This window comes from Nerophis ophidion, linkage group LG07, assembly GCF_033978795.1.
Source record: "Nerophis ophidion isolate RoL-2023_Sa linkage group LG07, RoL_Noph_v1.0, whole genome shotgun sequence".
Lineage (NCBI taxonomy): Eukaryota > Metazoa > Chordata > Actinopteri > Syngnathiformes > Syngnathidae > Nerophis > Nerophis ophidion.
In genome coordinates this window covers 25,886,227-25,896,639 of record NC_084617.1, presented here as the reverse complement: position 1 = coordinate 25,896,639, position 10,413 = coordinate 25,886,227, and the positions used below count along the sequence as shown (strand labels likewise).

At 40.3% G+C, this 10,413-nt stretch overlaps 1 protein-coding gene across 4 annotated transcripts; it reads right to left on the bottom strand.

The window, feature by feature from the left end:
- Positions 1-1,310: 1,310 nt before the first annotated feature.
- mcrip1 (MAPK regulated corepressor interacting protein 1) lies at positions 1,311-8,442 on the bottom strand. Of its 4 annotated transcripts, none has more exons than XM_061905813.1 (5): positions 8,299-8,442; positions 7,603-7,697; positions 7,376-7,494; positions 2,032-2,158; positions 1,311-1,951 (listed from the first exon to the last, which is right to left on the bottom strand). In XM_061905813.1, the coding sequence occupies exons 2-5, from the start codon at positions 7,608-7,610 to the stop codon at positions 1,912-1,914; spliced, it is 294 nt and encodes a 97-aa protein (XP_061761797.1). In that variant the 5' UTR covers positions 7,611-7,697; positions 8,299-8,442; the 3' UTR covers positions 1,311-1,911. The 4 variants fall into 4 exon arrangements, with proteins under 4 accessions (XP_061761797.1, XP_061761796.1, XP_061761798.1 ...); XM_061905812.1 differs by having other exon boundaries at positions 2,054-2,158; XM_061905814.1 differs by having other exon boundaries at positions 2,054-2,158; positions 7,376-7,479.
- Positions 8,443-10,413: the final 1,971 nt, after the last annotated feature.

Sequence of the window (10,413 nt, the reverse complement as noted above, 5' to 3'; positions counted from 1 at the left end):
TATCGATTTTTTCGATTCAACGCGATTCTCGATTCAAAAGCGATTATTTTTCCGATTCAAAACGTTTCTGTATTCATTCAATACATAGGATTTCAGCAGGATCTTCTCCAGTCTGCTGACATGCCAGCAGAGTAGTAGATTTTTTTTAAAAAGCTTTTTTAATTATAATGGACAATGTTTTATCAACTGATTGCAATAATGTAAATTAGTTTTAACTATTAAACGAACCAAAAATATGACTTATTTTATCTTTGAGAAAACATTGGACAGTGTGTTGTCAAGCTTATGAGACGCGATGCAAGTGTAAGCCACTGTGACACTATTGTTCTTTTTTTTATTTTTATAAATGGCTGATAATGTCAATGAAGGATTTTTAATCACTGCTATGCTGAAATTACAACTAATTTTGATACTGTTGTTGATAATCATTTTTGTTTCACTACTTTAGGTTTGTTCTGTATCGTGTTTGTGTCTCCTCTAAATTGCTCTGTTTATTGCAGTTTTGAGTGTTGCTGAGTCAGGTTTGGTTTTGGAATTGGATTGTATTGTTATGGTATTGCTGTGTATAGTGGTTTGTTGGATTGATAAAAAAAAATAAAAAAATAAAAATCGAGTTTAGAAAAAATGAGAATCGATTCTGAATCACACAACGTATTCGATTCGTATTCAAATAATTTTTTTCCCACACCCCTAATGTATATATATATATATATATATATATATATATATATATGTATGTATAACAGATGTATTTTTAATAATCAATATAATTGGGTATTAAGAGTATGTAAAGGTTTGACTTGTTCCTTGTTTAATTCCATGACAACCTCCTAAAAGTTTTGTGATCAATCAGAAATAAAAAGCAGCTAAAATGCGCCAAACATGGGTAAGTGTGGAGTCTTTTTCATTTTTCCCATCATGCTTTGTAATGGATTTAAATGTGTGTAATTTTTTTACGGTGCATGGGCATTTTTTCATAACGCCCACAAAGTTCAGTGAGAAGGGTGTTATGTTTTACCATGTCTGTTGGATTGGTTTTTTTTGCAGAATTTACCTGACTTACTGAAATTGTCAGACTATTAACAAAAATGCAATCTTCCCGAGGATAACATTCCTTGTTTAAACTCAATACGCCTCGCGGGCCAGATTGAAGACGTTGACAGACTGCACTTGGCATGTGGGTCGTAGTTTGGACACCCCTGAGCTACAGACTCCACATACTGTTTGGAAAAATGATTACACGTGAAATGGTTGCAATTTGACCTGGAATGGGGGAAACGTCCACATCTTGGGTGGGTAAATACAAGAGGTAATGTAAAAATTTTATTCAGCATTTTGTTTCAAGGCTTTGGGAAGAGGTGTTAATTGAGGGGCAGCATACTTTGGGAGGATTCTTCTAAGCAATAAAAGTAAACACCAATTGGCCTTGTGTATTTGGCTTCCACAATATGCTGATGAAATGCTTTACGAGACAATTTGCTGACTTCTACACTGGATCTAACTGCCTTCCTATGTAACAAAATATAAGTCAGCCCTTTCTCATTGTTCTCGCAGGTCGAAGTAGTAGTAGTAGTAGTACTAGTAAAGACCGCAGTCTTCCGTGTCAACAGTTTGTCAGACGCCAGCGACAACTGAGGAAAGTGTATCAGTCCTCTTCATACAGCGTGGCCTTTAAAATGAACCCGGAGAGGGAGACTTAATTTAAACTTGGGGGAATCCAGCCTATCTTCCTCGCTGGGAAATGGCCCGCTGTGGCTCAACGTTCACAGAAAATCGCTTGGCATTCCGCCCTAGACTGGCAAAGTAAGGCTGACTTTGGAGGTCAGAGGAAAAGTTCTCGAGGGTGGGTGGAGAAAAGAAGAGTGCTTAGACCACCTCAAAGAGGACTAGGACTTCTTGGAGTCCTGTGTGTTACGTTTCTTGAGGTCGGTCAGGTCCACTGGCATGAAAGCTGGAGGATCACAAGGAGGGAAAATGTCAGCTATTGCATTCCGTATTATTATTCATCCTTGAGCTGTGATTTGGAAGTACATTTGATTGCAGTTCAACATACAATGCAGGTTGGGGTTTGGGTTCTTCTCAACGTATTCCTGTGGTCCACGGTCATTCCGTTCACTGTTTTGTGTTGATCGGATGTCTCTGAGCACACACTGCCATGCTGTAAAACATGCACAACAAGTATCTTGGTGAACTTGAAGGGGAGTCATGATGATTATAAATGTTATATATATATGATATGTATCGTGATATAGACATGTTATCAATAAGCAATGTGTTCGATATTATTTTCCCCCTTTTTCCAAGAAAGCGGAAATATGTAAGCAAGGTGGGTTGCATGAAAATAGGCGCTCGCTCTCTGGAGCAACACAGAAAGTGATCCCTGATCAATCGGAGTGACACGCTAACAATCAGGTAACAATATCAACTGTCAAGTTTGGTTGTCTGGCGGTTGATTCTTTGCATGGAGTGAGAAGAGAAAGTCAAAACGAAGAAATTGTGGATAAAAGAGGAAAAGTCACCTGAACATTAGGCTGGGCGATACATCGAATATACTCGATGTATCGCAGGTTTGTCTCTGTGCGATGTAGAAAATGACTATTTTGTGAGTATTCGAGTATACGTTCTCACGCAGTTGCTTTTAGCTGCGTGTATTACACTACAGGCTCTTCTCACTATTTCTTGTCTCCTTCTCACAGAGAGATAAAACTAACGCACCTTCTTACATACGTCACACACTGTTGCACATGCAACGTCATCAACCCTTGCGGAGCAGAGAGGTAAGGCATGGGTAAGGTTAGCTGTGGCAGGTGGTGCAAGCGGAGCGGTGCGAGTGGTAATACGAGAGAGAGAAGGTTCGATTCTGTCTTCAAGCGGGAAGATGTTGAACAGACAACCATAATATGTCTAGTATGCTGCAAAAGAGTTGCTACAAAAACTAGCAGCACTACTAATTTGTAACATAATTTGAAAAGTCACCCGCTAGAGCAGTGGTCTCAGACACGCGGCCCGCGGGCCAATTGCAGCCCGCGAGACGTTATTTTGCGGCCCCCACCTCAATATGAAAGTTTAATAGTAGTGCGGCCCGCAAGTTTTATATGAATGGCGCTTGACAGCATTGTGTAATTTTGGGTCCAAAATGGCTCTTTCAACGTTCTGGGTTGCCTACCCCTGAGTTAGTGGAAAAGCGGCAAGTGACATTGCCATGGAGACAAAGGTTTTCTTACGGCCTGCGAGACGTTATTTTGCGGTCCCCACCTTCATATGAAGGTTTAATAGTAGTGCGGCCTGCAAGTTGTATATGAATGGCGCTTGACAGCGTTGTGTTTTTTGGGTCCAAAATGGCTCTTTCAACGTTCTGGGTTGCCTTTCCCTGCGTTAGTGGAAAAGCGGCAAGTGACGTTGCCATGTCACACCGCGACACCTGTCCGTCAGTAATAAGAGTCCTCGATAACCTGGACCAATTCAAATTATTTGTTTTTGTATTGTTTAATTTGCATTGCCACACACGATGAACACTATATATAATTCTACATGACGCCGGAGAACACTATTATTCCGCCGACCGCCGTGTTGCGGTAGGGAGGAAAAGCGTAACGACACACATTGCGGAAATAACATTATTCTCCATGCTTGGGCTAAATACAAATATATTCCCCAACCCCAAACATGTATTTTTCAAAGCCTGTTGTGAGGAGAAAGATTAGTGATGAGGAGAGACAATTCCAGGAAAAGTGGGAGATGCAATATTTCTTTGTTGAGCACAGGGGCACCCCGACGTGTCTTATTTGCACAGAGAAAGTTGCGGTGCACAAGGGATACAATTTGAAACGTCATTCTTCAACTAGACATGGTGAGGAATATGCAAAACATTTTTTTAGGATTTTTTTTCTTGCGGCCCAGGCTCACCCAGACTCTGCATCCAGTGGCCCCCAGGTAAATTGAGTTTGAGACCCTTGCGCTAGAGAATGAAGAGTGCTTGAAACTCTGCATGGCAACATCTCGGCCGGTGCCACACCCAACAAAACGTCCAAGCAACCATTTCCACATCAACACCGTATGGAAAAAATAGTCTAAAAAAGAAGGCGATAACATCGGCAGTAAACTACCACGTAGCGAAGGACATACACTATTTGATTTCTTATTATGCAGATAATTTTTATTTGACAGATATTGAAATATCCTGTGTGATATCAAGCACAAAAGTGCACTTTATTTGTTTCAAACTATTGCAGTGGCGTTCTGTACAAAAAGTGCACTTTAATTTAGTGTTGTTTTGATATGTCATCTTGGTGACATCATGCACAAAAGTGCTTGTTTTAAAAATGTCTCTGACAATCTTGCACTTTCTGTTTTGAAATGACATGAATGTTTGTGCCACTGCTTAATAACTGTTTAATAAATACAGTTTTGATCAATTGACATAGTTGTCATTTCCCTCTCTGCATGAAAGTTTCAAATGAGCATATATTAATGCAGTATGAACAAGAATATTTTAATGTTGACCCAAAGAATCATCATACTGCTGTGATTATATGCATCAAGTGTAAATTCAAGGCTAAGGCAAAATATTGAGATATATATAAGGTGTATCGTGACATGGCCTAAAAATATTGAGATAATAATAAAAGGCCATAGCGCCCACTACTACCTGAACAGTATGCCACTTTTTTGGATTTTTTCAAAGGGACCCTAGTCAGACCAATGTGGTCTTGAAATGATGCAAGGCACTCGTCCCCACCAAGAGTGCTGATACCACATCACCTTAGCCACCCGCGATCACCCATTAACTAACTTCCTTCCTGGCACTACATCTGCAGAAAATAGTACTCTTTCGGGGGAATTTTTCCTATCGTTCACAATCATTATGAGAGACAGGAACACACATATCTTTTTTTTTTAATTAGAATTTTCTCAGGGCATTCAATCAATCGCAACTGGACTGTTTGAGTTGTGTTAGAAGACATTTCGCTCCTCATCCGAGCAGGCTTCATCAGTTCAGGTTCATAGACTCAGATTAGTCGGATCTGGTCTGACTAGATCCGACCAATCTAAACAGGAGCTTTAGTATAGAATCTCAAATACATTTCAGAGCACCATTCTGCTGGTCTTTATCTTTAGCACAATAAACAGTGTAGAAGATGCTGTGATTACCTCGCAAAGTTGTGGCTACGTTGGGGCTGGAAGTCTTTCAAATCAGTGTCCTTGCCTTGTTAGTTGGTAGCTCTGCTGGCATTAGCATCCCCAGCTTTTTCTAGCTAGTGTATTCATGTCGTCACAACAGGTGAGTGCTCAAATTATTGCTGCTTTCCAAACGTTACAAATAATAAAAAAAGAAAAAAATCCTAACATTTACCACACTTAAGGTTGTGCATTGTTCGTAAAACTCTTTCGGCGCTGTCTGCCATGCTGTCAGTCACAAACAAGAATGTTACTCTCATACCTCATCAAAGAAGTCTTGCAAGATTAATGTGGTCATATTTTGTAGCAGAGAGTCAACCAACCGATTAATGACTTTCCAATTGGACATCGACCTATCCATACAAGATGTAGATCGATCCAGAGGCTCGCCAACGATGTATTCATATCTCTAAAGTTTGAATCAGTTTTTGATTTGTACCGATTATTTTTTACATATATGTACATACATATATACATTATACAGTGAAGTCCGCAAGTATGTTCACACCCTGCAATTGTGCAAGTTCTCCCACTTAGAAATTAGGGAGGGGTCTGAAATGTTCATCATATATGTATTTCCACTGTTAGAGACATAATCTAAGAAGAAAAATCCAGAAATAACATTGTATGATTTATTAATGATTTATTTGTATGTTAATGGGGTTCATAAGTATTTGCACACATGAGAATCAGCAAGAATTATGACTCTCAGCTGTCAGTCTACCTTAAAAAAAAGGTCACCTTTACCCCATAACTAATCACCCACCACTCCTTTGAGCTCATTAAAGTCACCTGTGCAGCCCACAGTCAGTCAAGGTCCAACTGCTACCATGGGCAAGACCAAAGAACTGTCAAAAGAGACTAGAGACAAAATTGTGGAGCTCCACAAAGCTGGAAAAGGCTATTGGACAATTGGGAAGCAGCTTGGTGAAAATAGATAAACTTTTGCAACAATTGTTAGAAAATGAAAGCAGCTAAACATGACTGCTAATCTACCACGGACTGAGGCTCCCTGTAAGAGCTTTCCTCGTGGGGCATCGCTCATAAGAAAAATGAGGAATCAGCCCAGAAGTACACGGCAAGAGCTAGTGAATGACTTGAAGGGAGCTGGGACCACTGTTTCCAAGGCTACTAATAGTGGTTTAAAATCATGCATCGCACGGAAGGTTCCCCTGCTTAAGTCAGCCCATGTCCAGGCCCGTCGGAAGTTTGCCAATGGACATCTGGAGGATCCAGAGGAGTCATGAGAGAAAGCCATGTGGTCAGATAAGACCAAAATTGAACATTTTGGTCTGGAGGAAAAAGAAGGATGAGTATCATCCCAATAACACCCTCCCTACAGTGAAGCATGGGGGTGGAAACATCATGCTCTGGGGATGCTTTTCAGCAAAGGGGACAGGACGACAGCACTGTATTAAGAAGAGGATGAACGGGGCCATGTATTGTGAAATGTTTTCCAAAAACCTCCTTCCCTCAGTCAGAGCTTTAAAAATGGGTCGTGGCTGGGTCTTCCAACATGACAATGACCTGAAGCACACAGCCAGGATAACCAAGGAGTGGCTCCATACCAAGCATATCAAGGTTCTGGAGTGGCCTAGTCAGTCTCCAGACCTAAATCCAATAGAAAATATTTGGAGGGAGCTGAAACTTTGTGTTGATCGGCGACAGCCCCGAAAACCTGACAGATCTAGAGAAGATTTGTGTGGAGGAGTGGGGCAAAATCCCTGTTGCCGTATGTGCAAACCTGGTGAAGAACTATAGGAAATGTTAGACCTCTGTAATTGCAAATAAAGGCTTCAGCATTAAATATTAACACTGATGTTCTCATGTATGCAAATACTTATGAACCCCAGTAACATTAATAAATCATTAAAAAAAAAAATCATATAATGTTATTTCCAGATTTCTCTTTTTAGATTATGTCGTTAACAGCGGAGATACATCTATGATGAACATTTCAGACCTTTCCCTAATTTCTAAGTCGGAGAATTTGCAAAATTGTAGCGTGTGCAAATACTGTTGGATCTCACTGTATACTATTCATGTTAAAAAAAACTGTAAATGAATATCAGTTATCAGCATGCTTGATTACTAATAATCGGTATGAGGTCTGATTAAAACACATCAGTTGATCTCTAAATTGCTGATTGTCAATATAGTTAACGACAAAGTGACAACTGCATGAAATGATACTTACTATCGTGGATAAAACGCACATTTTCCTCATGGGCCGGGGTGAAGAGATCCCCACAGTTGGTCGGCGATCTGGGGCTGGAAGTCCGTTTGTAACTATTCACCATCCTGGGAGCAGATGAGCTTGAGAAACGTGCAAATAACCACATGAGTAGCATAAAACGACTGCCCTACAACACATTCTCAGAAGGAATATTAATACATGATATTTAAGCTCATAACTTTCCAGACCTTGTCATTCTGTTGTGCGGTCTTGCTCTCTTCTCACTCCTCTATGGTGAGTGCCTTGGGTTAACACAACACTTTCAAACTCCTCGGTCGGAATTCTTGCAACCAAAAAAAAAACCAGTGATAGTTTCAGTTGTACTAAGTAAAATTCCTTGTGTTACATACTTGGCCATTAGAGATTATTCTGATTATGATGAAAACAAGTACTTTTTGGAGGAGTGGGGGGGTTAGATACAGGAAATGCAAAATCGTAGGATTGATGATGTAGATTGAAATATAACATTAATTAATATAAGTAGTGGAATTGCAAAGTGTTGCCATATGTCAGCCACGCTGACAAAGGCGCTTTGTTTACGTTCTGACTTGCTTTGCCTCGATAAAGTTGCCTTCACTTATAGACCTGCCAAAACAACCACTATTGACCTTCATGTGTCGCTTCTCAATATTAACCGGAATAAGAGAGGCGTGTCGCCCCTGATTAAAAGTGGCGGACAGCTCGCACTTTAATAAATATTTGCTGACACAACAAATGTAGCTAACATTAGCACGCTAGCTAGCTATGAATTGTCTAGCCGTCCTGTTAGCATAGTAAGGACCAGATGTTTATCAACAATAGCTCTACTTAATATTACCACAACGAAAAGTAGCTCAAGATTACGGGGTCTTGTGAATGAAATTATGTGAAAATCAACTACAAACCTTTTATTTATATATTTCTTTTAGATGTCTTTATGCTGTACACGACGCTGGATTTAGCGAGAATGTTGCCTATGCCAACCAAGCACTTCCGGTAGGATACACGGAAGTGCTCTTCTTCGTTGTCGTTTCCTTCTAGGTTTTTGCTTTATGCCAACAATGCGTTGGATACCGACACGCGTGGTCATAGAATGTAATTAATAATAATAATATACTTTTTCTTTATAGAGTAAATCAAACTCGGTATTTTTATAAACGACTGTAACATAGAAACGTTTGTCAACATTAAAATGTTTCTACATAAATGTCGATTATTGAAAGTAGGGCCTACATTTTCTAATTGGCCTAATTACAATTCATCCTATCTCAGCTGCATTGGGGCGGAAGGCGGCGTATACCCTGGACAAGTCATCACAGGGCCAAGGGGGAGCTCCACAAACTACGTTAAACCCAGATTCCGATCTAACAAAGGTCTTAACTCATTGTCTTTCTATGCCACACCAATGTGGAATGCACTCCCAACAGGTGTAAAACTAAGTGCATCTGTATATTCCTTCAAAACCACTCTAAAACAACACCTCCAGGCAACTTCAACCCTTTACTAATACCCTCCTCCATTCACATCCCATCTCCCCGGATTGTAAATAACCTAATGTAAATAATCTAATTTATTTCTAATGTATATACTTGTTCTTATGCTATTGGAACTCACCATTTTCTCTGCTGACTGTACATATCCTACCAAGTAGGACCTACACTGTTTCAATGTCCACTTCTCTGTTGATGCAATTGTTGGTGACTGAAGTACTGATATCAACAAAAGCAACTCATCCCACCCCCCGGATTGTAAATAATGTAAATAATTCAATGTATATTCTATGATGATTAACCTGTGGGATGACTGTATTATGCTGATAGTATATATTTGTACCATGAATTGATTAACGTGGACCCCTACTTAAACAAGTTGAAAAACTTATTCGGGTGTTACCATTTAGTGGTCAATTGTACGGAATACAGTTGTGATCAAAATTATTCAACTCCCACACAATGTTGGTGTTTTAGCAAGTTGGACATTTATTCCGTATTTTGTTTATAGTCATATCAAATAAAGATGTGTCAAATAGACAAATGCAACTTAAATTGTAACACTGTATTTTACAAAATACCAAAAAAGGACATTTTTAATATCTCATTGACAAAATTATTCAACCCCCTAGTTACATGCATCTTTAGTGCTCAGTAGAACACCCTTTGGCAGTAATTACATCCTTCAAACGTGATACATAATCGGACACAAGCTTCTTGCAACGATCTACAGGTATTTTAGCCCATTCCTCTTGGGCAAAGGCCTCCAGTTCATTCATATTCTTGGGCTTGTGTGCTGCAACTGCCTTCTTCAAGTCCCACCACAGGTTTTCTATAGGGTTTAGGCCTGGCGACTGTGAAGGCCACTCCAGAGTCTTCCAGCCCTTCTTCTGCTACCACTCTGACGTTGATTTGGAGGTATGCTTGGGATAGTTGTCCTGTTGGAAGGTCCAATGTCTCCCAAGCCTCAGCTTCGTCACTGACTTCATGACATTTGCAGCTAATATATCCTGGTAGGGAATAGAATTCATAATGCCTTGAACGTGCTGGAGATTCCCGGTACCTGAGGCAGAGAAACAGCCCCAGAGCATGATTGACCCCCCCACCATGCTTAACAGTAGGAAAGGTGTTCTTCGCTTTGTAAGCTTAATTTTTTTCTCCTCCAGACATAACGTTGATTAATAGGCCCAAAGAGTTCCAGTTTTGTCTCATCACTACATAGACAGTTTCCCAAAACCTTTGGGGTTTGTCCAGATGATTTTTGGCATACTGGAGTCTATTTTTCTTGTGCCTGGTTGTCAGAAGTGGGGTGCGCCTGGGAGTTCTGGAAAGGAGGCTTTCATCTCGTAGTGCGCACCTTATTGTCTGGGACGAAACCTGTGTTCCCCCCTCTGCAATGTCCTGTTGTAGTTCCTCAGCTGTTACCCGGGGGTTTTTCACCACTGTACGCTTCAAATACCGGACAGCAGTTGCACACAGCATCCTCTTTCTACCACGCCCAGGTAGTGTTTCCACTGTGCCTTTAGCTTT

Bases quoted from the DNA above. Each gene is read 5' to 3' on its own strand.
- mcrip1 (XM_061905812.1), bottom strand. The intron at 2,159-7,375 runs GTAAGTATCATT...CATGTTTTACAG, and splicing joins TGTGCGTTTTATCCACGATA to CATGGCAGTGTGTGCTCAGA. The intron at 1,952-2,053 runs GTATGTTGAACT...GTGATCCTCCAG, and splicing joins CCCAAACCCCAACCTGCATT to CTTTCATGCCAGTGGACCTG.